The sequence below is a fragment of the Quercus suber genome, unplaced genomic scaffold (assembly GCF_002906115.3).
Source record: "Quercus suber isolate HL8 unplaced genomic scaffold, Cork oak 2.0 scaffold_60, whole genome shotgun sequence".
Lineage (NCBI taxonomy): Eukaryota > Viridiplantae > Streptophyta > Magnoliopsida > Fagales > Fagaceae > Quercus > Quercus suber.
The window spans coordinates 1,080,749-1,103,609 of record NW_027069525.1 but is presented as its reverse complement, the minus strand read 5'-3'; the positions used below and the strand labels follow the sequence as shown (position 1 = coordinate 1,103,609).

Genomic DNA, 22,861 nt, shown 5'->3' with positions numbered 1-22,861 from the left:
CGAGGCACCTAGCTCACTCTTGGCCCTTGGCTACCATTAATACACCTTAACTTTTGCCCCTAGGCCAGGGGAATGGGCATGTCAGCATCATTATGTTCCACAAAAAGCTGTCAAGGGCCGATCTTTGGCTTACTTCTTATGGGTGCATCCTACTGTCTTCTTTTCTTCTTTACAGGGTGTGCTTGTTAGTGGTAAAACTATTTCATTGTGTTATTTGTGGCATGTAATAAACTAAAATTACGCACCAATTATATATTTAGAAATTTGTATAATAGAAGTTATATGGTATGTCTGGATCTGGAACTAGACCAGGGTTGCATATATTTTATATAATGAATATAGGACAACATGTGAGGTGGGAATGGGCTAAGGCGGAAAGAGACTTCTGTGTCCCAAGCCGAGGGTTGGTAATATTGGACGACTCGCAAACATGACATAGACTCAGTAGGTTAGGATTGAGGTTTAGCAGATTTCATGTCAGATTTGCGTTGACAAAATCATGTTCCAAGCTTCTAGCGGCCACAATCTGCTAGGGTAACCTTGATATACAAGAGCGAACTACCAAAAGGCCGCAAGTATAATTAAGTCTCATCTTTTGTCGTGAACGATAATTGAGAACACTTTATTGCACTTGACCATGTTGGGTTCAAAGCAAAAACCACTCTTCCTCTACGCCTTGAAGATGGTTGTTGGAGAGGTTGATGAAACAAACTGTGCTATTTTAAGCTTGCTTTAAGGTGCTATACTTGACTTGAAATTTACTAGTTGAAATTAGTTCATTACATTTTGAGAAACCTAATCTAATTGAGTTCAATTAAAGGTCATTCATTATCATTTGTTAGATTCATAATTAACCTTATACAAGTTTTGAAGATATACAAACCAAGCTTTGATTAAACTGTGGTACGTGATAGCAAGGTTGAGACTTGAAAGAACGGACAAGGCACTAAATGATACCTGTTAAACCTATAATGGCCATGAGCTCAAGTTAATTTATCTTTCTCTATTATATGTTTTGAACGAATAAGTACAAGCTCTTTCTGCCCTTTAATAGGAGTAAGGGAGGAGGAGCTACATGATATCTGTTAAACTTGTAATGGCCAAGACATTGTAATTTATAGATCAATATTTGTGAAAATCCCATTAGCTTAAAACACTGCTAGATGTAATCAAGCCATTGAGCTCCTTAACGTCCTCAAGTCTACATGTAGATGAGAAGAATACTAATAATCAAGCTAGGTAAATTAACAAAGAGAGAAATAAGAGGGAATAGAATGGAAATTTAAAAATAAATAAATAAATAACTCCATAAGAGTACTCTTTTCATGGGACTCGTTTGGGAGTTTAATAGGAGGGAATCCAGTCCGTTCTTTTCCCTTCTAAGCTCATTTGTAATCCCTCCAAAATTAGGAGGAAATAATGGGAAATAGAGTTTGTAAAAGAATATAGTAAAATTATATCCCTATGTTTATTAAAGAAATGGTATGATAGTAATGTTCTTATAAAAGAATATATTTCCATTCAACTCTTTAACAAGATCACTTTTCATTTCATTCGTTTTCAAACGTCCAAACAAGAGAAAAATAAAAATTTAATTGCTTTCCATTCTTTTCATTCCTCTCTCTTCCCTTTATAAACTCTAAAACATATTCCTTGTTCATTAAAGACTTTTCCCCAACTAATTGTCTTAACCATTAAGCTCATCTTTGCCACATGCACGCCTACTAAATAGTCCTTTGATTAACCAAGTAAATGTTTGAAGATCTATCAAATGTAGATGCTTTATTCTCGGGAAAAATGGGTTTTTGCCCTTATTTTTTAAAATATCTACTTTAATGTTCTCGTTTTGAAACTATTAAGTACCGTGTCCCTGTTTTGAAACTTGATTTTAAAAAAATTGAGTTACAGGTAGAACTTGACATTGTTAATGTCAACATTAACCTATTTTGTTAAAATCGAGTTTCAAAAACAGGAACATTTTGTTAAATAACTTCAAAACATGAACATTGTGTTAGATATTTAAAAAAAAGGGTAAAAGCCTTTTTTCCCCTAATTCTCTAACCACAATTTGGAAAGAAAAACTATGGTTATACAGTTATACTTATGTGAGGGCTGTAGAGAAAACTACCCAGAAGCGTCATCTAGGCCTGAACGCTTGAATGGACGTGAGCCCACATATGTCACATTTCATGGGCTCCTGCTATTGGCTTTATAAGCCCAACAAAGTTAGTATTTATTTTTTTATTTTATTTTTTTGAGATATTAACAAGGGAAAAGATATAATATAGCCATCCTTTTTTTTGAGGGGGGGGGGGGGGGGGAGGAAGTAATTATTTAATACCCTGTTAGCAATGGTTTTATTTTTCAATTTAAACTTTTAAAGTTTCAATAATGTCAATGTAATTTAATCAGTTTAATTTGTACTTTATGGTCCGTTTAGATACAGTTGAAAACTAAAAATACTGTAGTAAAATAATTTTTAAATATATGAATAGTATTGTGAGATCTTTTTTTAATGAAAAAGTTGTTAAAAAAAGAGGTTTATGGGTCCCGTGAAGTTCACGGGACCAACTGAAAACACCACAGCCACACAAAAACGCGCTTGAAAAAAAAAAAAAAAACACAGACGCAGGCATGGGAAGCGCAAAACGCGCTTCCCAAAAACACACTTAATCTTTATTTTTACTTTTTATTTTTATAATTCAAGTTATAATAGAAGAGGGAGGGTTTGAATCCCGTCTCCTTTGGAAACATTTTAAAATTCTAAATAAATTACAGACTCTTGACTTTTGGTATATCTTTATTAATTATATATAAATTAAAACTAAAGTAAATTAAACTTACGTATCTATCTAGACATTAAAAATTTTTCCGTGTGAATTGCATGCGGTACTTTGACAACTGAAGAACTTACAAAACCATTTTATTCATACAAAATTTCTAATAAATAATTATTTTTTAATAAAGATGTAATCATTTTTTTAACACTCTAATATACCAATTGATGTTAGGATATTTTTAGAATTAAAATAGAATGTACCTATTTTAGAGTATTCACATTAATTTGTGCAAAAATTTCTGGCTATTACAGCATACAAACTTATTTTTTCTATTTTACATACTTTTTAAAATACCCAATATCAAATTATCTATTTTACATTATATTTCATTAAAATATCAAATTTTCTTGATTTTTAAAGTTGTTTCTCTTTCTTTACACATAACAACTATTATTTACTCTATGTTTTTTCATCCTTGAAATACATAAGAAATAATAAAAAAATTAATTGCAAAATAAATAATGTTATTGTAAATTTATACAATTACCGTAGTAATTATGTAATTTTTACACAATTTTACATGGCTTAACGTCGGTAAATTTTTAGTTTAGTGGGCTAAAATGTGGTCATCTTTTTATTGTACAAGCAATTGATATGACTATTAATGCTCATATATTTATTTATTTTACTGAAATTAGAATGGCTTTTTAAAGAGCTAAAATAAAGAAATTATACAAAATTGGATTGTGTAAATGCAAAGAGAATCATCCTACTTACCTGCTTTGTGGGCCACATAGGTGAGACTATGAGAGGACATGTTCACATCTCGCTGGACCCACAGCAACTTGGACCTGATTGAATCTACTGGATACGCTACCGAGTTGTTGGTTTGACTGTCTCCGCCACTCGGTGCTTGTTCACGTGAATGTGACTTGCTCGTTTATCCACGTGTTCGTTTCCTACCTGCTTTGTTGTTAAGTCCGGGCCCCCGGTCAAATGAAACTTCGAGGAAAACTTTTTTCAGAAAATTCAAACCACATTTTGAAATTTTATAAAAAAAAAATTTCTACTTCATTTGAAACTGCGAAAATATAACATATTCGCTGAAATGACTTAGACTTCTATGCTCTCTTTGATCACAATTTTCCTATTGCTTTGAGCTATTTTGACAAGTGTGGCTCGGATCAAATCATGTTTCTCTATCTCATAGTGCAAGCTCCTCCCACAACTAAAAAAAAAAAAATCCCTCTTTCTCGTTCAATTTTCATGGGTTTATTTTGAATATTGAAAAAAAAAAATCATTTTCCTTAATAATATAACATTTTAAAAAGTTATATATTTTCTTTCTAGATGAGATTAAACTAATCCAATCGAAAGCTAAGTACATGCTTGAATGAATTTATTTAAAAAAAAATTAAAAGTTAACAATAAAAATAAGCTATTATTTTAACCATAAGATTTTTTATGAAAATGTTATGGATAAAAATTTCTCATAACTATATATGTTTATAGTTATTTCTTTTATTATATTCTAATTTAGTAGCATATTTATGTTATCTTTTCTTTTCTTTTCTTTTCATTTTTTTTTTCTAGTTAAACATATTTACATTATCTTAATATAATGTTATAAAAATTCAATTAATTAAACATTTAATACATTTAGTATATACATTTTTAATTTTTTTTATAAATAAAACATTTTACAGGTTTATTAAGGAGATAATATTTCATATATTCCCTCGTTCACTTACTTAGTCCTTAAAAAAATAATAGTGTTTATTGTCTCATATTTTTAAAATTTGAAATCAATTTTTTTATTTAAATATAATATACATACATACAGATTATATATGGTGATATTATATATATTTAGTAAGATCTAATCATTCAAATTGAATAAAAATATTAATTGATAAAAGCAATTCAAGATTACAATAAAAATATGAAAAGTATTGATGTGTAATATAAATACCAAACATGGAACTAAATATATTGATTTCAACAATTTCATTTTTATATAAAATGACAAAACATTATAACAAACTAACAATTTTATTATTCATAAAATTATTAAAGTGAAGTTAAGAGTGTTATTAAACCCGGCTCGGCCTAGCTGGTCAGACCACTAATCCGGTGACCCAGCACCTAGACTGATCTGAGTCATCAATTAGTAATTTAAATAAGAAAAAACCTAAAGAAATATTAAAAAAAAAATGCGCTACTCTCTCACTTTTCTACCGATTCACATTACTCTATCATTTCCCCAAACTTGCAACTGTCCATCAATTTTTTGCCATAAACAAATCACTTTTTAGTTTCGCGTTGCTAGTTAACATTTAGGTAAAAGTATATCAGTATATGTTATATAGTTTATTGCTTAAACCTTATTTTCTCTTTTTTTGTTTACATTTTTTGTGTTTTATTTGTTTAATGCTTTAAGTTTAAGTCTTTAACATATTTTTTTTCTTCTTTTATTTACGTAGTTTGAGATTTGCCTTTTTTTTTTTTAATATACAGGAGACATGTAATAAAATTTTATTTAGCAAAAACTTTGTTGCAATCTTTTGATATTCATTTATTTTGCTTGTGAAATTTCTAGAATTTTTAATGCTATTACTTGTGAAATCTTGATTTTGAATTATAATAGCAAGTTTAACTTAGGCATATGCCTTTTTTTTGTTTGTTAATTTACATATTCATGTTATGATTTCTCAAACTTATATATATATATATATAATTTTTAAAATCTTTTTATTTGACCCTGTGGTTCGACTATTGACCCACTGATTGAACCAGTGACCCGACTTATAAACCAGGTCAACCTCTGGTCCGGGTTTAAATAAGTTGAAGTATTTTTTTTTTAAATAAAATTCATACGTACACCTATTTTACTAACTATGTTTTAAACCAAAACATACCAACATTAATTGATATTGAACACACATAATAAGAAATACAGATATAAATATAATTGTTTACAGATTTATATTCCGATTGACACCTATCTTAATCCTCAGTCAAAAACCACCCCCCCCCCCTCCCCCCCCCGCCTTCTCCCAAAAATACAAATGCAGTTAGTGCCCAATCCTATTAATTAGTAAACTAATAATGGGATCAGATTAGGGTCAACCAATTTACCTTAGAGGGCCAATTCTAAACCAAAGGGTCGAAAGGGATGTCATCAAGCTGATAGCGAATTAGCGAAAAAGAAGGATTCTATAGAAGATGATAACAAATGAGTTTGGTGTCGACCACATGGCCATTTGTGATGACAAGGCAGTGCGTCTGCACTATTACCATTGCTTATTCTTTTTAATTGATAATTAATCCATTTAGTGGCGATTAGGGGCAATTTGTCAAGCTTAATGTACACCTTTAATTATTTACTAGTGGTCCTTACCAGACTTTCAAACTTTGATTTTTGCTTACTTAGATGTGGACCATGCTATGTCCCTTAAAATATTTATAACGATTACTTCAAATTTTATTTAGATCGCTTTCAACTCAATTTTGGTGTCATATGTATATGTTTAGTAAATACAAATACGGACTCAGGTATAGATACAACATGACGATATAAGAAATTTTTGAAAAATTATAATAAGAAATGGCTAGTTCTACACGAGTATGACACTTTAAATAAAGTGTATGTGCTTCCTGCTTCTAGGTATATATTGTCTTCATTATACAAACAAAATTAATAATGGCTTGATAAGGATAAAATTAATCAGAAATCTAATGGAAGCATCTTATATTTAAGGGTAAGGTTGCATCCATAAACCTTTTTTTTTTTTCCTTTGTGAGAATTATGGGTATATAATTTTTCAAACTTAAGCCGTACGAAATGGTCGAAATTCTATTAAATCAGAAGGACATTGGCGATTGCAACCATTAACTTTTTTTTTTTTTTTGAGAATCTTTGCAACCATTAACTTATTCCATCATTTCATGAATTATATTTAATTATAGCATGAGTGACGAACATCCAACAAAAATACATTAATTTGTATGGGTATTATATTTTATTATCTTATTCCATTACCTTGTCCTTTATTATTATTTTCAGTAAACATGATAAGGAACCTCAATCATGTTGTCCGAATCTAATTGTTTTGTTTTCCAATATTTTTAATATATTTAACATATTGTGGTTGTTTAACGGAACTTTTCGAACCCTAGTGCTGATAGTGGTTGCCCACAGCTTAAGGTAAGGATCATTATGATTATAGCCTCCACTTTACACAATAAACTCTGGACTAATTATTAACCTAAGTATAAACATGCAATTAATTTTTTTCAAGTGGCTCAAGAAGATGGTAAAAGAAATAGTTTTATATTGAGCTGAGATGCCTCATGCCTATATTAGTTTTAAGTGTTGGTCATGGTTCTTACTTCTTAGAAGAGGAGGAAAAAAAAAAAAAAAGATTCCTCGATCTATGTCAGGTGATTCTTGTAAGATTTTTAATCACAGACAAATTTGAAAATTGGACTAATTTTTATTATAATCTAAATTGATATTTAATCAATTAAACTATGAATCTTGTTAAAGGTTGTCAAATATGATTGGCTACTAACTTTGAAGGAACACACCAGTTCTCTAACCACCATTGGACTACAAACTAGATCAAAATTTTGATATATGGATAAATTATATGTTTGTCAATCTCACCTGAAGTAATCATTGAAAAGGAATGTAATATTTTTTATTATTGCATTGTCATTACTTATTATATATATACAAACATAAGAAAATAATCCCTACAGTCAAAGAATGATAACTTGTGGTTTTGTATTCTACTGAGCGAGTATGGAAGAAAGGGTTCATTGTGTTGTGAATTTTTTGCACTAATGTTTTAACTCTATTTTTTAAATATATTCTTTTATCATTTCCAAATCATGTGAAGCATGCCACACGTATAGGATTTTTTTTTCTCTGTAGTAATCGAGAAATAATTTAAATCTCCTATTTTCTTATTCTTTTCAATTGAGTTGTGCATATTTTTCTCATTTGTAAGAATGTTATACTAATAGAGGGATAATTAAATCTCCCATTTCTAGATGAAAGAAAAACTTGTTCTTAAGCATCGATTCAACAGTTGCTTTATATTGCCAATAATGTTTTCATGTTTTTACTTTCTTTCTTTTTTGAAAACATGTTTTTACTTATATATGTTGGTGTTTGTTTGCAGAGTGAAGCACATGACTCCACAACTTATTAAGAATCCTTTCACAGAGAGTAGAAATCCGGAAGAGATATGAAAGTGTTTTTACCTTTTTATCATTACACATATACTTGTGAATTCTGATTATAATTATATTACCCCGATTTTTTAAGCAAATTGTATTGCCCTTATTTATTTATAGGAGCAATACTACAAACACACACACACCCAAAAAAAAAAAAAATCACAATAGTTTAAGTTGACAACTTTTTAATGATTTTTATGTGAACGCGCCCCAATGTTATTTATTTATAGGAGCAATACTACAAACACGCACGCGCACCCACACACACACAAAAAGAAAAAAAAAATTCACAATAGTTTAAGTTGACAACTTTTTACTGATTTTTATGTGCATGCACCACTAATGTTATTTTTTTTTTTACTTACCACTAATAATTTGCCACATTTGTCAATTGTGAAATTTTGTGTCTATAGACTTTCTCTATTTATAGATTATGATATAGGAATATAAATTTCTAGTCTACTTTATACTACACCAATCACAGCTTGTTATGTATCTCTTTGACTTTTTTTATAAAATAATCAAATTTTACAATGGGGGAAAAAAATCAAATACCAGTATGATTAGTGGAACATAAAGTGAAACAGAAAAAGTGGGATAGAATTTGTATTCCTTATATGAGAAATTATGGATAGCTTAGTTAGTTTATTTCCTTTTTTTTTAACACAAAATTATGAATAGCTAAATGTATAGGAGACAACTATATATAGGTTATAACTTGTAAACTAGCTAGATTTCACTGCCATGAGCTAACTTTTTTTTTTTTTAAAGAAGTGCTATGAGCATACTCACTGATGAGTTGGTCTAGTCCAAAATTATAATATGGGAAACTATGGATAGTTAAATAATCTAACCACTCATGAGCATACCTTTGATGCATAATGAACCTATATATTTGATTCATGAGGGGTAAATGCATAATGAACCTATATTTGATTCATAATACTCCTACTAACTTGGAAGCCTTGGTGAGCTGGGGCTTCAATTTCCTCAAAGGAAGTAGTCTTAGAGTTTCTCATTGTAAACTGGCTTGGTGGGAAACAATTTATTATCTATGGATACAACCACAGGGTAGAGTTCATTAAGAAGCCACAAGCTCAAAGGAGTAGCTGGTCAAGCACATCAAAAGAGAGGTCAAAGCTCAAAAATGGAAGAAAAAATTCATGATAAAGAATTTTCAATAGCATCAAGTTTTACTTTTCTAATTGGGGTGTTTTCAGATTGTATTTGATGTCGATTAATTAATAGGTTAGTAGGGTTGTTGTGTTTTTTGAGATAGATTTAGAGAGCTTGTGACTCTCTCTTTGTATATCTTTTTGGGGCTATTTGCCTATTTAGGCTTTGTCAAATGTAATTTCTCTCTCTCTCTCTCTCTCTCTCTCTCTCAAACGTAGTCTTAGTTGTAAATTTGTAATTGAATTGTGAACCCATGTTTGAATTCCTACCTAAGTTTTGCCTTTACTCTAGTTTAGGGTAATAGAGTTGTTTGACTTTTGCTTTTTGATAGGTAGATAATGAGGGATTTGGATTCCTACCAAAGCTTTGTCTTTATTTGATTTTATGGTAATAAGAGTAGTTTGATTTTTCCTTTTTAATAAGTAAATAGTAGGTGAGTAAAGGTGAAATTTGAACCACAATCATAAGACTTAAACCCGTCAAGTCATCTAATTTACCACACACAAAAATTCAAAGTAAAGTATTACACAATTCATCTAAGCATAACCTTATTAAATTATGTTTTAACGAGGCTAGCAAGTTGCATGTGTTCATGGCAAGGAAGGGACTGAAGATCTGACAAAGAAACAAAGTCGGTAGTGCATTAGTACTGACTACGGGGGCGGCGCGTCTATAATGGGGGACACTAATACAATTGGGATGACTAAAATGGGGACTTTGGCATGACAATTAATCGCAATATTATCAATCGTCGCCCCACTTGTGTGGATGGGCCCCCGAACCCCAGACAATGAATTGGATGCTGACTTGGTTGTCCAACCTTTCCAGTTCATCCATCTCTGGGTCTTTTCACTCTTTGTTCTTGTCATCTTGTCCATAGCACGGCACCTAAGTTTATGCTTTTTTCTTTCTTTCTTTTTTTTAGAATCTTAGATTAATGTGAATTTAAGTTACAAGGTCTCAGTTTCTCAAAAAATTAAAAAAGTTAAGAGGTTCCATTAAAGTGTTAAAATGTTTTAGAAAATAAGAGGTTCCATATATATATATATATGGCAAGATTTACATATAGTATTTAAGTACTGTTTTTTAAGATTTTTTCTTAAAATTTTGCTATGTGGATTTTTTCTTATGAAATGAAAATGTATTTTTTTAATTAAGTAGCCACATGACTGAATCTTAAGAAGGAAATCTAAGGAATAACATCTAAGGTACTGTACCTAAATTTTGTCTATATTATATATGATTTTATTGTTGGGAATATATCTAATATTCTAGATATGTGAGAAGAAAAGAAAAAAATAGGGGGAGCTAAGTACACTACACAAGAAATTATGTGGTTCGACAATTTGTTTACATCCACGAAATTATAGTGATTTTACTATTTTTAGGGAAATTATACAAAGTGCATAGTACACAGTTTTCTCTCTAAAACTGCACATCAAATTCTAATATATATGAAATAATAATATTTATATTGGGTTGGGGATTCACAATTGGCAAATAAACAAGCCAAAAATTTTCCCTTTAGGCAATGGTTTGGGCCCTTCACTTTATATATATGGACTAAACCTTAAAAAATCTCCAATTAAAACCATGACACTTATATATTTTTACATGTTTTTTTTTTCATGATGATTGTTGTTTAGGATTTGATCATGATACCTTCACTTCTCTCTCTCTCTCTCTCTCTCTCTCTCTCTCTCTCTCTCTCTCTCTCTCATTTTTATGTAGGTGGGATTTATGTAAACTTGTATTCTCTCTCTCTCTCTCTCTCTCTCTCTCTCTCTCTCTCTCTCTCTCTCTCATTTTTATGTAGGTGGGATTTATGTAAACTTGTAGTCGTAGATATAGACAATCTTGATCAGTCATGTGGATTCTTAATTTAGCCAAGAAAGGATATATATGTAAGATAAATTGTTTGTGTGTGATGCTAGGCAATCTAAATATAGAAAGAGTTATATATCCACTTCTAGAAATACACATTTTATCCTTTTATTTGTCCATTAGGATATAGTCTTGAATCAGCAGCGCCGTAGCTCGCAAGTCTCTTAGTCCCTGTGGCCACGGGTAATTTTCCATTTATTAGTGCTGCCACTAGCAAGTTTGTCTTATTAAGGAAAGAGCCGTGTGGGTGTATATATACATCATACATGGCATGCAAATGCATCCATGCAGTGTAAACCACATTAGCAAACTGATGCTGAGATGTTATACATGGTTTAGGACTAATAATGTTTGGGTAGGGGGACCCATATGTGTAACCCATTGAAGAGGAATATAATGTGTGGTTGGGGAGTAATTGGGGGCAAGAGGATGCTTTTCCTTGTGCTGAGAACCTGAGAAGTAGTAGTAAGCAAGGACAGAGACAAAGTTGGTTGCCACCAAACAGCCCTGATTTTCAGCCACCTCTCTCTCCTTGATCTGAACCCTTAAGAGTTAAGATAGGTATTGGTGTGGATCATCATCATGATAAATACTACTCGATCCGTATGGCAAAAGATAAGGTTGACCAAGTTCCGATGTCCCGACATATTCCACGTGGTCTGACCCCTCACTGTCCCTGACATCTTGACCGCACGTGACCTCTGCTGGCTTTGTGCCATTCAAGCACGTGTCTGTAAAGTTTGAGGGGCTCAGACCGCTGAGTGTGAAGCCCACTTTTTTTGAAAGGCTTTAATTCTCTCACACTCAAAGAATACAGTATCATCCCTTCTAGACATCCTAGAATATGTATGTCTTGTGTGAAACTGTGAAAGAGTGAACATTTACTGAGCCTACATCTAGAAGTATCAACGTTAGAGACACACTTCTCTCCGAACCCAAATTCATGCTTTACTTAGTATTAACACATGATTGGCGTGTAAGTTGACCAGGGCGCGTTAGAAAATTTTATTTGGGTCAAGTTAGGCCACTAATATATTTATCAAGATAATTTCTATATACAAATATATACACTTAAAAAAGAAAAAAAAAAAAAAGAAGGGGCTTAGTATTTTCAAGTAAAGTTATGTTTGAGAGTAAATTTTCATAAAATAAGATTTATTTTTACTATTTTTACAGTGAAATTCTTAAAAAGTTTTATTCTCCATACAAATTATCAATTTTTATACTAAGATAAGTAAAAAATCATTCAATTGAATTAATGAAATTTTCAAAAATATGAATAATCCAAAACTTGAAAGAATAAGTTATGCTCCAAACATATTTGAAGGTATCTTACTCTAACTCATTATGTGACAACGAAAAAGACATTTAATGTGTAGTTTTAGTGACAATATTTTTTTAATGAGTCAAAGACTTGTTAATCGCCACATAATAAGTTAAAAAAGATAGATCTAAATATATGTAGTGTCAAACTTTATCAAATATTTAACATATATATGAGCACATGTTACAATAAAAAATAAATTTAAGTCTATAAATATTAGACCAATTTTTTTTTAAGAGCCATTGAACTAATTCAAATATTTGGAAGATCTAACTCTTATTTTTGTAGGCTAAATTTTGAAAACATTAAAATAATTATATATATATATATAGAGGAAAATTTTGGGAGGGTCATGACCCCTCGCCCATGTACATGGCACCGCCCCTAAAGTTGACATAACATGCTCAAATACATGTGATAAGGAATATTTTCATCAACAAGTAAATGGACTCATGTAATTCAATCACAAATTAACACACTTTCACAAAGGTATGAATTTAGGTGTAGAAAAAAGTGTAAGTCCGTGGAAGAGTGAGCCCCACCCACGTGCTATGAGAGCCTTGAAAAAATTATACCGGATGCAGGGTGTACCTTCTCGTAACTGTGGGCGGACATAATTTAGCTTTGAAATGTTTCTGATCACTCGAAGCCCCGAAGGATCACCGGGTCCCAGTTACTAAACGTACGGGATCATTGCGCAGAACTGGGCCTAGCATCAAGCGTTTAACATGTAAGCCGTTCCATGCATGCACGTTCCCGAAACTTGTACCATATCCGTTAGATTAAATCTCAGCAGGTGGATAATTTCACAACATTCGGCCGGCCAAGGCAATATGGTCTTGGTTTGGTTTGATTTTCTCTTCGCCTGTCTTTAATTATAATCAAATTAATCTATGTGTTACTGGGTGTTAAATTGCGGTATAATGAGTGCTATTAAGATATTTATTAATAAATAATTTTAAAATATTTTGACACTATATTTTTATAAAAATATATCAACGAGTCCAAGGTTTGCAGTTATGCAGTGTTATCAGTTTTGTATTTTGTGCTATTTCCTTTTTGAAATGTTACTTTGGTATCATAGTTTCTTTTCTTGGAAATCAACAAGGCCATATTGCATTCATGAACTACAATACTTCAAGAATTTAAATAAAGAAGAAAACCGCATTAAATATGATATTTAATTATTAGCACACTTTTATCATTATTAATCAATGTAGCCCTCCTTACAATTGAAAGAGAAAATGTCTGTTGGAAAGCCTGGAGGTTTTAAGTGTTTTCCAGAGATCAACCTGCTTGTTTCCCAGAAGCACGAAGGTTCAAGCTACCTTAAAAAATGGGCACTACCAAATAACACCTTTTTTTCCCCTGCCATTTATACTAGATAAAAGTTATTGGATGTCTTAAAAGAATTGGTTTAAAAAATATTTTTATAAACTTTTTACGGAAAAATAAAAAAACAACAAACTTTTTTAACAACTTTTTATATTTTTCATGAAAATAGTATTAAAATTTTATATTTTATCCCTCTAACCTTGAATTTTTTTATTATGTAATTGCGTTGTAATTCTATGATAGGCTTAGTGTCCAAATGAATAATATTGTTTTTAGAGCGATAATCCCTATATGGTCTTTTTATATAGATCGTAGAAACTTAATTCATCTTTAACTTACTTTGTTCTCTTCAAATTCCATATCTGTAACTAATACAATAAACTCAAGATAATAAAATGCATGAGATGGAAGTGTAATTTTTGTTATGTTTATAGGCTAGTGTTTAGAAGAGGTATTTTTATTTTGCGGTTGTCTCTCATTTTTGTTAATTCGCTGCATTTTTTGTAAAACAGGTATCAAAATTAATAGGGTATCTATAACATCTATTATATCAAAGTCAAGCAAATAGAATTCCCTAATAGTGTTGGAAATATGACTACGACTTATAAGTGAAGTAGTTAATATAACATAATTGAACCAAAACTTGTAAACTTAGAGCAATGGCATTGGGCACTCTAAAATAGAATAAAATTCCAATTTATGGATAAAAACTAGAGTATAGAATAAGAGATTCACACCAATGTGAATGCCTCTTAAACTTTTGGGTTCAGTGGTATTCCTATATATATGTTATATATATTACTACTTAATTGGAGTCTCCCCAAAATTTTCACTCCTCAAGAAATTGCATTAGATATTAATAGCACTATTAGTTTCTTTGTTGGTGGGTAAGTTTAGTTACAAGGAAGAGAGAGAGAGAGAGAGGATTTGTTTCCCCCCAATAATTTGAAATTTGAAAAAGGGAAAATTTGAACTCTAGACTCCCATTAGAGACACCAAGAAGATTGGCTTGTATTAGTTTAATATGTTAGTGTATTTTTATTTTTAGCTTTTATACGGTTTTTAAAACTTTATTTTTTAAATATAGTTAAATTTTGATAGTTTTATTTAATTTTATCAATTTTATTTTAAAAAAAAAAATTCATCCAAACACACTCAGTCCATCAATTATCCTCCCAATTTAACTACTCAAAGACTTAATTCATTTAGGAAATTTTCTTTTTCAAAGAATTTTTATATTGCCTTCCAAATGAAAAAAATAAAGAAGCTTTGTGTTCCTCTAATAATTATGTTCTTTTGATTTTCTTTTCTTTTCTTTTCTTTTCTTTGGAAATACCTATTTCAAAAGCCAATAAGTGAGAGGTTTTGTGAGAAGGCTCTTTTCCGCACCTCAATTGCGTGACAAGAAAACCATTCGAAACATTGATGTCTTATCGAAACATAAAACTCACTATATACATAAAGAAAGAACTATTTTTTAAAGGAAAGTTTTTAAACTCAATTTCAGAGCAAGGTTGGTTAATTAATCGTGGTTAGAGGAACATATGCCTTGCTCTCTAATATGTAATTTGCATCTTATGCATTCCCTTAATTACAGTTTTCTAGGCCATCAAGTTGAACTAATTTTTTCTAGTTGATGCAACTTTTGCCGAATAAGATAAGCAGTAAAATCACGCTGCTCTGGGGCGCGTGGAGAAATTTTTTTTATAAAATGTAAAAAAATTGACGCTTGACTATTTTGAATAAACCATATATGACTCTTTCAACCTATCAAAGCTTCAATATTAATCCCAAATGATTACCTACCGTGCAACTAATTGGATTTTGTATATAAGATTATAATTGGACACATGCAGGGCATGCACAAAAATTATTTTTTTTACATTAAAAATGAATTTTGTTTTTACAAATAAATTTGAAAAGGATTAAAATATTTTTATTTTATTTTTTTAAAGAGAAATATGCATGAGGTGCATAAACAAAAACTAATAAAAAATAGTTAGTAAAGTATTAAGAAAATATATACGCGCTAGAGAGGAGGTTGAGAAGTGAGAATTGAGAATTGAGAATTGAGAAGAGAGAATTGGGTTTCACAAAGCTTCTCATGTGACCAAGTATTTGTCTTGGTAATTGCTTGGATTCCGCTTTTACCGCACGCTTTTCCACCATTTTCTCCTCTTAAAGCTCTCTCACAAAACTATATTATTCTCTACATAGCCCCATTATTTCCTTCATCACTGAAAGCTAGCGCGTGGTTTTCTCCAGAAGAGCTTCATATTGCTGCTTTCTTTTCTTTTTCTTTTTTAATTTTCTCTCTTCTCTGTCTTCACAGCTCGACGGTGGGAAACTTCACTCAGAATTCTCATTGATAAAATGATAAGTGTACTTTCTCTGCTTTCAAACTAGCTAGTACATATACACTTCGCTGATTACTAGCAGTACATATATATTTTGCTCGTAGTAATTTGTTAGCCCATAATATATCACTACCCCATATCTTTAATTATTTCATCCGTACGATCTGATTCGGATACAGCAACATCTACGGTTCAGAAGCAGCTACACAAGAATTTGGAGCTATCTTTGGAATGGTCATGGTCATGGTCTTTGGTTTGATTGTCAGTAAAAAGCCAAAGAACACAAAGCTCTTGACTTGACACAACAGTACTTGTGAATTATATAGCCTTTTGTTGGGTCTTTATGTAACTGCTAGTTTCTGTTGAGCAGTACAGAAAACTGTGCAGAATAAGATCCCTCCTAAGTTTTACCATAATTTGTAACCGATCACTCCCCAAGTTCAAATCTTGACCCCGGATCTAAAATACTTGTTGAATTTTCTTCTTCTTTCATATTTTTCCCGTTCTCAATCTTTGAATTTTTCAAGAATCTCTGCAGCTATATATTTTTGTGGATAAAGATAAAAGCTTTGGCAGCTTGATTCTTCAAGTCTTTGCTTGAGAAAACGGTTAACTTGGGGCGGTGGTTTGGTTTGGCTTTTGCTTTGAGTCTAAGTCTCAAAGATCAGAGAGAGAGAGAGAGAAAGCTGGCAAATAATACTAATAAGTGGTGGGAGAGAGTTGATGTGGCCATGGCGGGTTACAACAATGAACAAAACCCAGGTCAAGCCGGTTCAGCTCGCTATGCTCATCACCTTCTCAGGCCTGAACTGCACCTTCAGAATCAGACTCAGACTCAGACTCAGAGACCTCTTTCTATTGATAATCCTCAACCTTCCGATTCTCCGGACTCTCCAGACGAAGGAGATCACAAGCATGACTCCGATGCACAAGCCACAAGCTCCGGTGCAGCCACTACAAACTCGAACCGCCGTCCACGTGGCCGACCACCTGGATCGAAGAACAAGCCGAAGCCACCGATAATCGTAACTCGGGACAGTCCGAACGCGCTCCGATCGCACGTGCTGGAAGTGTCGAATGCTGCGGACATAGTGGAGAGCGTGTCGAATTACGCGAGGCGAAGAGGGAGAGGGGTTTGTGTGTTGAGTGGAACTGGGACAGTGGTGAATGTTACTTTGAAACAACCTGCGGGGAGTAGTGTGGTGACGCTGCACGGTCGGTTCGAGATTCTTTCCTTGTCGGGGACTGTGTTGCCGCCTCCTGCTCCTCCTGGTGCGGGTGGTTTATCGATATTTTTGTCTGGTGGACAAGGACAAGTGGTTGGGGGAAGCGTGGTTGGTCCTTTGGTTGCTTCGGGTCCTGTGGTTTTAATGGCTGCTTCATTTGCTAACGCTGTGTTTGAAAGATTACCTTTGGATGATCCAGAAGAAGTTGCTGTGCAAGTCCAACCCACTGCTTCACAGTCTTCAGGAGTCACTGGTGGTGCCGGAGCTGCACAGCTTGGTGAAGGTGGTGGAGGAAGTGGAAGCGGCGGCGGTGGTGGTCTTTTTAGTATGGGAGGGAACAATAATATGGGAAATTTTCCATTTTCAGGTGATCTATTTGGATGGGGTACTGGGAGTGCTGCAAGGCCTCCTTTTTAATTACTGGGTGGGTTTCTAGTAGTATTAGATTTTGAGTGATTGTAGGGGTTGATCCATCGAGATTAATTTAATTTTCTCAGCTTTTGAATAATTGATGAAGGTGGAGGATGATGATGATGTTGATGAGAGGGAAATCATGTAGCTAGCTAGCTTCTTTTTTGGTTGTATGATAAAAATGTTTGTGATATAATTTTAACAAATTGTTCCTCCTCTTATCTTTACAAATTGGAAGAGAAATAAGAAAAGGTTTCCTTGAATAATGTTTAATTAACTGGTAAATTTATGAATGAAGGACTTAGTACTATCCAGTGGAACTGGAAGAAACCCAGGTTGGAGCAAATTAAGGATTGCAGACTTCTCAAAAGGTCAGTAATTTGTACGACTTCACAAAACCATTTGGGTCCTTGAATGTCATTCTACTTATTGCAGCTAGTTTTATGCATAAGTGATAGTTGTATTGTGGTTATGACTGCTATGATGAACATCTCTAGGGCTTATTTATGAGTTTCCATTTCATGAGGAGCACATCATCACATGCTTTATTTTTATTGAATATTAGAGTTAAAGAATGTGTTTCAGTTTGTGAATTTCTGACAAATTTTACACAGTATGGGAACTTATGGTATCATTGGTATGAAGCATGAACATACTACCTAGTGCATATTTTTTTAATTATATAAAAAAAAAAAATTAAAGTATCATTTTTTCATTTAATTATATCTTTTATTTTTTGTCTGGCCAAACATCCTGAGTCCATATTGCAGATAGTGTTTGCTTGTTGCATGAACCAATGTGTTCTCCGTCTCTCCTGCCATGCCAACTTGCAGTTAGCTGACCAAACGTTACAGCAGTAACGTTTATCTTGTCAGTTATAAAACATAAAACATTTACAGTGTTAGAGCCTTGGAAATAAAATATTTTGTGTCTAAGAGCCTACAACATTTGACCACCTGTTTAACACTTTTGGATTTTAAAAGAATGGAACTTGTTCCCTAAGAAAACCAAAAATATAATATTATAGCTTGCGAGATAAGTGTTTGAGTAATGCTAGGAATATTATAATTTTTTATTACATAGAGCTTAGAATCTGATATATGACGTATCACCAATCACCTAAACACATTTCAAATAGGTGCATGGTTGAAATTAATTAATAACATACATTGCCATATTAATTTATAAGCATTATGTACAAAACTTATAGTACATTTATCAACAAGTTCTGTCAAAAATAGAGAACCTAGAAAAAGAGGTAAAAATCTCAGGAATTGGTTGTATTTTGTGACTTTGAAACTTGGGAAAGGGGAAATTTTGATTTGGAAACTTGGGAATATGTTCTCCTTCTGGTTGGTTCTTGAAATGCTTGATTTTATGTCCTAAATTTCCTCCAAATCAGTTACTACTTTCGAATCATGCAAATACCAAACCCCAAGAGGCCTGTCTGTATTGATCTTCCGCAGTTAATGATACTGAATTTCCTACCAGCTCTGCAAATTGCTTATTTACCTTGCACACTGATAGTCGTTTTATTGGACAATGTTTTAGTCATCTGAACTCATGTCTACCATAGTCGATACACAAGCATAGTAGGAAAGAATGCATCCATGGAAACCAGATTACTTAATGGGATAAGATCCCCTCCCATTAAATTCTCCAATTCCCTTCATTTGAGTCAATTCATTTTATCACTTGAAATACCAAACGGATGGCACTTTCTTAGACCTTATAATTCTTTTCAACAAAAATAAGCTAGATTCAGTGCTACTGAAGAACTTTATACCTAGGTATTATGATATATATACAAAGAACGGTAGGAAACGTACGTCTATCTAGCTTTGTTCTAGAATCACAAGTGGTCCTCCTACTCCTAGATAGCAACTGTTATTGAAGTTATTTAGATATATGTAGATAGAAAGTCAAGAGATGCATGCATGGATTAAGCGAAAATTGATACATTTTGTTGATGAGACGTTGTGCATTGATTGAGTGCCTCATCAGAAGTAGTTGATTAAAATGATGAGCATTGAACTTAAGACTCGTTTAATTTTTATCTTAATTAGTGTTTTGACTGATGTGAAAGCAATAGGATGTATTCCCGAAACATTCATGTAAGAGAGACCAAGGCTGCATGTGGCAGATTGGAGCATGCAGAAGAAAAGAAATTGATTTTGACTACTATAGGTTAGACGATAAGATTGAACATAGTGCGCACTATTGGTCCAACGTGAAAGAGAGCAATATTTTCGTGTTCTTCATTATGTATAGTAGAGCATGAACAATTTTTGAAAACTTTACTTCGCAGTTTTATGTATTTCAAAACTGGCTTGATACATTGCATTACATGCATGCATGCTTCATCCTCTTTCTTCCTCTACTTTTTTCCCCTGGTATTCTATTTCTTTTACCTTTGGTCTTAAGATAGGAAGCCATCTTCTATAGGTCATGGTCTTCCCTGTAATTTAATTTTGTTGATAAAATTGATAGTTACAATGGAGAAGTGAGGTTTGAACTCTAGGCCACCTAAGCTAAAAGGCTTTCGACAATCTTACCTGTAATTGAAACACAATAATTTGATAGTATTCTATATATTATATTTATATATTTGAGAGTAGATGGGACTTGAAACGGATAAAGATTACATGAAATATAAAGTGCCAAGAAACTAAATTCATAAGATAAGGTTAATTCAATAGCTGTCTACCATTGAAAGCCCTATCATATAAAAGGGAGTGGTAGAGCATGTATAATTAAGTTCTTAAAGCAAGATCTAGGATTAGGACAGACAAGAGTTTGATTTTTTTTTTTTTTTATCAAAAATTCTTATAATTCAATTAGTTGGTAGTTTCTAATGTCTCTAAGGGGGACATTTAAGGTTCAATTCCCCCCGCTTCATTGTAAATTTGTAACTATCAAATTATTAACAACAAAAAGATTGTTCCTTTTCCAATACTACAACTTGATGAAAGGTGATATATAGATAATCAATTGCAGCCTTATTGTAGACCCTTGAAAATTTAGCATCATATACACACGCTTGCAATTTTCCTATTTTGGGTTATTGACTCTAGGATAAGCGTCAATAAGTTAATTACTACCTTTTTTGAAAGAAAGTTTATTCTATATATGTATCCCTCAATAATTTGATGTATTGACCAATATGTATGGATTCTTTCAGAAACTAAAATGCTAAAAGGAAAAGATAGTACTCCTCAATAATTTGATGTACCAATATGTATAAATTCTTTCAGGTTAACAGTCACCTGTATAACATAAATTGTGCAATTTGTTTTTTTTTTTTTTTGTTGATTAGTGTTCTGCATTTGTTTTACAGTAATGTTTGTTGCACAGAAGTAGTTGCAAACATTAGTACCAAAGATTTAGAAATCGTATTTTGAAAACACGATTTTGGTTATAATTTTAAAATCATATTTTGAAGAAACTATTTCAACTGATATGGTGCACACACTCCTTACACACTGATGTATGTAATAATTAGCCTTCTTTGTTATAATGTGATGAAAAAGATGCTATCAATGTATTCCTAAATCCTAAAGATCTTCAAAAGGAAGACTCTTTTTACCTGAATTATATGTTTCCAGTTCTTCTTTTTTTCTTCCATTTGCAATCAACTTGGAAGAAATAAAAAGAAGCATGCAGGGGGGGAATTATCAAAGTTGGTGGAGCAAAGTGTTGGTATCATGAGCTTGTTAGGTTTTTTTGGGTACTGGGAGACCCATTTTGCACTGTATTGAGTGTCAACTGTCACTCCGAGCACACATACTCGAGAGAGAAAGAGAGAGAGTGCATGCACTGGACTATTTGCAAACCAATGTCTGTCTTCATGTTGCAAAGATGTCAGGCAAATAAATAAATAATGCAGCAAAGATATCATATCCTGGGAAAGGCATATACCCTAGTTTTTTCTGTCCCATCTCACAGTAATTCATTTCATTTTCTGTCCTCCCAACCATGTCTTTTCTCATTATTGGGAGCTTGGTATTTGTTAATTCATTTTTTAATTTTCTCAATTAAATTCATTTTTTTAAATAAATTTATAATATATATAAAATTTGAAGATTTTGACTATTTGTTGATTTCTTCTAAAGTTGACACATAAACTTTTAATTTTTTTTTCACATCATTATTTTAATATATATTGTTTTATTAAATAAAATTTTATAAAGTTTCTTATAAAATTGTGAATTCTCTGAGTAGAAATTTTGTATAAATATATCACTATTAATATTTTGATTTAAGTTCTTTTCTTTATAAAATGTAGAATAAAATAACATATTAGAATATTTTTACAAATAAATAATTCTATTAATAAATATAACTTTAATAAAGTTATAATTAATATTATCAAGTTAGTATTTAGAAAAATAAAATAAAATAGAGAAGATTGTATTTTGTTAAACTTTACTATATTGTTCGGATTATCGGCTAGTAAATAAATAAAATGGAAGGCAAGGTGCTGGAGAAGGAGAAAGTGTAGACAAACAATTAGACCCTAGTTTGTGATATTACACAAATAAAGACAATGAAGTTAAGTCGTGAATTTGATTTTTGATATCCAGTCTTCTATAGCTGCTTTTGGTTACATTATTTTTGCTCATACTCGTAGATTAGATTATGTTTTAGCTCACAACTTTACTAAAAATGTTAGTGGGTTTTCTGTGTGGATGGAGGATATTCCACTATACTTTAATAATGTGTACTTTTAGCTAATATTGACTAAGTTTTTTCAATAAAAGTTCAAAGTTTTTCTTCTCAAAAAAATAATATATATATATATATATAAATAAAGTTAAGCCGTGAATTAGATGTGTTGAGCTTCATGTGGCAAATTAGGCCTCTCATGTCCAAAATAATGACCCGTTTGGTAATGTTGTTCTAGTAACATTTTTTAAGTGTTGTAGAAATACATGTAGGTGAAAAAGTGCTGTGAAAATACGTATTGTATTGTTTAAACAACGAAAACTGTTGTTCAAATAACATTACAAAACAAGACCTAAATTTCTCCATTGTTTTGCAACATATCTTTGTTTAGCTTGATTACCCTCTAAATTTGGCAAACGATGACATTCACTTGTAGAAACTATACTAGTTTCCTAA

General features: G+C 31.9%; 1 protein-coding gene across 1 annotated transcript; it reads left to right on the top strand.

Moving 5' to 3' along the window:
• The first annotated feature begins 15,799 nt into the window (after nt 1–15,799).
• Nucleotides 15,800–18,013, top strand: LOC112029958 (AT-hook motif nuclear-localized protein 27). The gene has a single exon (XM_024062636.2). The coding sequence runs from the start codon at nt 16,835–16,837 to the stop codon at nt 17,744–17,746; it is 912 nt and encodes a 303-aa protein (XP_023918404.1). The 5' UTR covers nt 15,800–16,834; the 3' UTR covers nt 17,747–18,013.
• Nucleotides 18,014–22,861: the final 4,848 nt, after the last annotated feature.

Excerpts from the sequence above, each read along its gene's own strand:
- LOC112029958 (XM_024062636.2), top strand. The coding sequence starts at position 16,835 with ATGGCGGGTTACAACAATGAACAAAACCCAGGTCAAGCCGGTTCAGCT.